The sequence below is a fragment of the Lipotes vexillifer genome, unplaced genomic scaffold (assembly GCF_000442215.2).
Source record: "Lipotes vexillifer unplaced genomic scaffold, Lipotes_vexillifer_v1.1 scaffold90, whole genome shotgun sequence".
In the NCBI taxonomy this organism is placed as follows: domain Eukaryota; kingdom Metazoa; phylum Chordata; class Mammalia; order Artiodactyla; family Lipotidae; genus Lipotes; species Lipotes vexillifer.
In genome coordinates, this window is record NW_006782310.1 from 5,510,770 (window position 1) to 5,516,753 (window position 5,984).

Here is a 5,984-nt window from a genome sequence, read left to right on the forward strand (position 1 = left end):
AAAAAAAAAAAAAAGGCAGCCCTCAGAATGGGAGAAAATATTTGCAAACATATCAACGGACAAAGAATTAATCTCCAAAATATATAAAGAGCTCATGCAGCTCAATATTAAAAAACCAACCCAATCATAATGTGGGCAGAAGACCTAAATAGACATTTCTTCAAAGAAGAGATACAGATGGCCAAGAAGCACCTGAAAACCTGCTCAACCTCACTATTAGAGAAATGCAAATGAAAACTACAATGAGGTATCACCTCACACAAGTTAGAATGGGCATCTCAGAAAATCTACAAACAACAAATGCTGTAGAGGGTGTACAGAAGTGGGAACCCTCTTGCACTCTTGGTGGGAATGTGAATTGGTACAGCCACTATGGAGAACAGTATGGAGGTTCCTTTAAAAAAACTAAAAATAGAACTATCATATGACCCAGCAATCCCACTACTGGGCAGGTATCCTGAGAAAACCATAATTCAAGAAGAGTCATGTACCACAATGTTCATTATAGCTCTATTTACAATAACCTGGACATGGAAGCAACCTAAGTGTCCATCGACAGATGAATGGATAAGGAAGGTGTGGCACATATATACAATGGAATATTACTCAGCCATAAAAAGAAATGATATTGAGGTGTTTGTAGCGAGCTAGATGGACCTAGAGTCTGTCATACAGTATGAAGTAAGTCAGAAAGAGAAAAACAAATACTGTATGCTAACATATATATACAGAATCTAAAAAAAAAAAAAAAAGGTCATGAAGAGGGGGCAGGACAGAAACAAAGACACAGACCTACTAGAGAATGGACACGGGGAGGGGGAAGGGTAAGCTGGGACGAAGTGAGAGAGTGGCATCGACCTATATACACTACCAAATATAAAACCGATAGCTAGTGGGTAGCAGCCACGTAGCGCAGGGAGATCAGCTCGGTGCTTTGTGACCACCTAGAGGGGTGGGATAGCGAGGGTGGGAGGGAGGGAGATGCAGGAGGGAAGAGATATGGGGATATATGTATATGTATAGCTGGTTCACTTTGTTATAAAGCAGAAATTAACACACCATTGTAAAGCAATTATACTCCATTAAAGAAAAATAATATAAAAAATAAGAAAAAAAAAAGATGTGGTACATATACACAATGGAATATTACTCAGACATAAAAAGGAACGAAATTGGGTCATTTGTAGAGACGTGGATGTATCTAGAGACTGTCATACAGAGTGAAGTAAGTTAGAAAGAGAAAAACAAATATCGTATATTAATGCATATATATGGAACCTAGAAAAATGGTACAGATGAATTGGTTTGTGGGGCAGAAATAGAGACACAGATGTAGAGAATAAACATATGGACACCAAAGGGGGAAAGTGGCGGGGGTGGTGGTGGTGGTGGGTTGAATTGGTAGATTGGGATTGACATGTATACACTAATATGTATAAAACAGATAACTAATAAGAACCTGCTGTATAAAAAAATAAATAAAATTCAAAAATACAAAAAAAAAAAAAAGCTCTAAGGTTAAAAAAAAAAGTCATCTCTTGTCACAAGGGCATTTGCCTAGAGGCAGTGCAGAACTGGAAGCATTTTGTCATTTCAGCTCCCAAAAGTTTAGTCGGTTCTCAAAAACCTATGCCTGATTTGCTGGCCTGGCTTGTAACCTCAGTGGAAGCACAAGTTAAATTGAGGGTGTGTTTGACTTAAAATTAAGAAATTGACATGACTTTCACCTCAATTTATTTTTGGAAAAGAGATATTGTATTTAGTTACTTAAAGCAGTTTGTCTGGTGATAATTAAAAGAATGGCGTGTCAGTTCAGACAGCCTCCATGAAGGACAGGTAAGATTTTAAAAAGAACTGAATTTCATGTTTCTGCGGAAAGTGTAATAGGACCTGTTCCGCCCGGCAGTTGTCCCACTTGTCCTGTCTGTAGAAGGATTCACGGGGACCCAGACCCAGCAGCCTGGGAAGGGAGAGGTCCAGCACTTGGGATGAGAGGTGGGGTCGACAGCTGATGGATGGAAACAGGCAGAGGGAAGCTGGTAAACAAACTGAGGTCCTGATTGCTGGCAGGTTGTGGTTCCACGGAGCATGGCCAGCCGAGTGGCAGGGCACAGAGTGAGGTCTCTAATGGTCAGGGGATCAGGTAAGCCGGGTATCATCCTCCTAGGCAGCCTCAGGAGACGGGCCTGGAGCTCCAAGTCCCTCCTGACTTTGGTCAGGACCGGTCTTGGGGCTCTCGGAGAGAATGTCCAGACAGGAGGGCTTCGCAGGCAGGGCTCAGCAGCTCCCAAATCAACAGGGTGCACCCTGGTTGTGGTGGCTGAATTCTTTATTTGGAATTTGATGTGACAGTCAGATGATCTCATCTTTGCTGACTTCTGTGCCTTCTAAGAATCCGCTCTGTCTTTCCCATCCTGTCCTGTCCTGTCCTTTCCTCTCGAGTAGACTGATGAAGAGGATGAAGTTGAGGTAGGATGTTTATGAACACAAAGAATGCCACGTGTGACCTTCTCAAGCGTGCGGTATAATCTAACCTGACATAAGCAGCATGAAGTGTCAGCCCTGTTCAGTGCTTTAAACCTTGCATGACTGCTTTCTGCTGGGTTTCCATGTGATCACTAACCCCCTTACACAGGTTCTCATCATGATGTGTGTGCCAGGGACTGACTGAAGGGTAACTGCATTTTCCAAGCTGTCCCTGAGTTCCAGGCCCTGTCAAAAGTGGCAGGGTCAGCAGATCTCTTCCTACTGATGGACAAATGGACAGAGGGGTGGGATGGGCAGCAGCTCCTCCCCCTGACCCTGGTGCAGATGCCAGAACCAGAGACCAAGGTAGGGCTGCTCAGCCCTGAAGGATGAGGAAGGAGCTGTGCAGATGGTACAAGTCACGGATGTGTCCCAGGCTCTAGCACCAGGGCTGATACACTGGATAAAAAGAGGGAGCCAGAAGTCTATGGAGCTGCTCTTTGCAAACGTTATTCTAACTGACTTTTTATTTTTCATCCAGATGTTTGGCATTGTGTGCATATGGCCCGATATTCTAGCATACCTCTTGTAAAACATATATGCTGTCTTTGTTCAGCTAGAATTAGAGAATATCATCATGTGAGTGTAATGCTTGTGAAAACAACTAAATTTTTGACACAAGGAGAAGGAGTGAGTGTTGCCAAACTCAGTTTCAGCCTGAATTTCTGTGCCATGTTCTGATCTGGGCCCTGAATCAAAGCCTTTTGGGGCCTTTGGCAAGTCACTTAATCTTGGATGGCCTCAGTTTCCTTCTCTGTAAAGTGAGGTGGGACTAGTTCTGGAAAAATCCTTCCCAACTCCTAACACTGTATGATTCTGTAACTGAATCCCACTTTTCAACTTGTACCATCTTAAGTGATATATGAGAAACTTCTAACTGCTTTCTGGCACTACGTTTTAAAAAAATAAACCTCACTATATTTGATAAGCAAGCATATTTCAATGCCCCTATCAAGGCTGTGGTGTTAGAAACAGATTTGGTTTCTGAATTTTTCCCAGAGTTGAGGTCTGTTGCCCCTTGCTGGCTCCCACTGAGGGGATCTGCAGTGAGCTGGGAGACCCACTACCTGGAGGGATGGGTGTGGTCCTTCTGGGGCCAAGGCTTCTCTTTCTGATAAGAGAACTTCCTGGATATGCAGATGCTTTGTCATTAGTTCATTGACCCCCCATTGACTGCCCATCACTAACTTGTTTGCAGAATGCACGTAAACAAAAGACAGAGAAGAGAAGGCGTTCCTCAACTAAAGGTTTTCTAAGCTTGAGTTGGCTTTTAGTCACCTCACGCCCTAACCCCCCTTGCTCTTGCAGTCTGGCAAGTTCTCCAGCGGTTCCCCGGCGCCCCCGAGCCAGCCACAAGGCCTGAGCTATGCCGAGGATGCTGCCGAGCACGAGAACATGAAGGCTGTGCTGAAAACCTCGTCCCCTGCCTTGGAGGACGCCACCCCCGTGCTGGGCGTCCGCACACGCAGCCGAGCAAGCCGAGGTAAAGCCCTCTTCCAGGGTGGCCACCCCGTGGTGTCGGTCCCCCGCCACAGGGTACAGATTACTGTGCTCAGGAAGTGGCTGCTCGGGGCCGTCCACTCCCAAGGGTTCTCCGAGCTGACGTCATCATACTTTCCTTCACTCACACCTTTGTGACCCGCCTTCAGTAGCTTCATCTCAAAAACAAGCAGCCCTTCCCAAAAGCACAATTTAATTCGAACAAGAGGAATTAGTATTGCGAACGAATCCTCATGGGTTAAAGCCCCCAGGCCAAATTGAGCCAGCCATTTATTCTTGTAAATAAGGTCTTATTGGAACACAGCCACCCTTCCTTGTGTGTGTGTTGTCTCGGTGCTTTTGCACTGCGGTGGCAGAGTTGAGGGGTTGCGACGGAGACTACAGGGAACATAGAGACTAATGTTTTTACTCTCAGGCGGGGTACAGAAAAAGTTTGATGAGCCTTGGATTAAAACGCTCTCCCTTTTTGCCTCTGAAATCCTTGGAGGCAGAGAGGAAACTAAAACTTCAAGATGGTAAAGACAGATAAGAGTTTCCAGGTTTGTTTCATAACCTGGAAGGGATTTTTTGTTTTAATTAAGAATTGAGATGCACTTTGCATCTGAGAATGTTTACCCGTATTTCCCTGGTCTAGTCTGATGCCACATGAACCTTCCTAAGTTTCCTCGCTGCCTGCAGGATCCAGCCCACGTGATTCATGCTGTTGTTTGAGGTTCCCTGGGGTCTGGTCCCCTCCTGGCTCCCACACTTGGCTTTCACTCAGCCCCACATTGTGGGCAGTGCCCTACTCTGCACACCCTGTGTCTACCTGAGCCCCTGCCGTTGCTCATCCCGTCCCCTCTCCTCTGCCTGTCCCCTCTTCACCTCCAGAATCCACCTCCTCTGCGTTCTCTGCCTTGCCACGTACTCCTGAGACCCCAGTTTAGGTCTCAGGAACTTAAAAACTTTACAACTAAAGAGGATGAACTCCTGGAGGACAGCTTTGTCCTCTTGGTGTTTCCTTAGCACACAAGCTAGAAGAAACCATGTATTTATTGCCCACATTGGAATGTTTTAGTGTGTAAAAGGGGTTCAAGTAGTAATTACAGTGGGAAAATAAATAAAACTGTGCAGTCTGGGTGAACTGGATCGTGGGTTACCTTACACGTCACAGAACCTCAGTAACGAATGAGTGTGTGCAGCGCCCATCAGGCCCTTGCTAGGCTCCAGCGAACATCCAGGCTCACAAGATGTTAGAAAGGCAGCCAAGATCTAGAGGGCTGTGATCTGGAGAAACTCCTGAGAAGACCCATCAGTGACTTCTATCTAGCTTTGCTGACTGCCCTTTTTTTTTTTAATTTTAATTTTGCTGTTGTCAACTATGTTAAGTATTAAAAAATGATGATAGGCATAACAACTTTAACATAAAAGAAAAAACAAAGGCAGTTCCAGGTTTTCTTTGGCAGGAAGGGAGTCAGGTGGTGCATATGGTTTCTTGTAGCTTCTTGTGAACCAAGGGCCACAAGCTGCTCTAGAGGAGCAGGGTTGAAGGGGCTTCCAGGCTGAGTTCTAGATCCGTAAGGTTTACGCGGGATTCCCAAGTGGAGCTGCACTTCAGGCTATTTTATAAATGACCAAATGTTTTTCTTATTTCACATAAGTACAGTGTCACTGAATCTAGTTGCTTCTCCTCTTCTTAACGTTGGACCTTTAACAGGGCTTTTACTCTGTGATATACAGCTTAGACTATGCCGGAAAAAGGGCCGCCTCCACCCACCCTTCCCCAGTGTTATCTTGCCTGAGACACAGATGATAATTAGAAAAATCATCCCTCCTACTACAGTCTTGATTCCCAGACTATACCCCAAATACATGCAGGTATTATTATTACATCAAAGAATCACAGATTAGGTTCTCTGGGATTTGGTCTTTCCAAACCCTCTGACTTTTAGGTAGTTTTGGATGTGGAATTAGGGAAA

General features: G+C 45.0%; 1 protein-coding gene across 1 annotated transcript in view; it reads left to right on the forward strand.

Annotated features, from left to right (window-relative positions):
• The window catches only part of FHOD3 (formin homology 2 domain containing 3), a 517,118-nt gene that overhangs the window by 493,695 nt on the left and 17,439 nt on the right, over window positions 1–5,984 (forward strand). Inside the window, 1 exon segment of the mRNA XM_007455216.1 lies at window positions 3,835–4,009. Coding sequence (XP_007455278.1) covers window positions 3,835–4,009 — 175 coding nt within the window.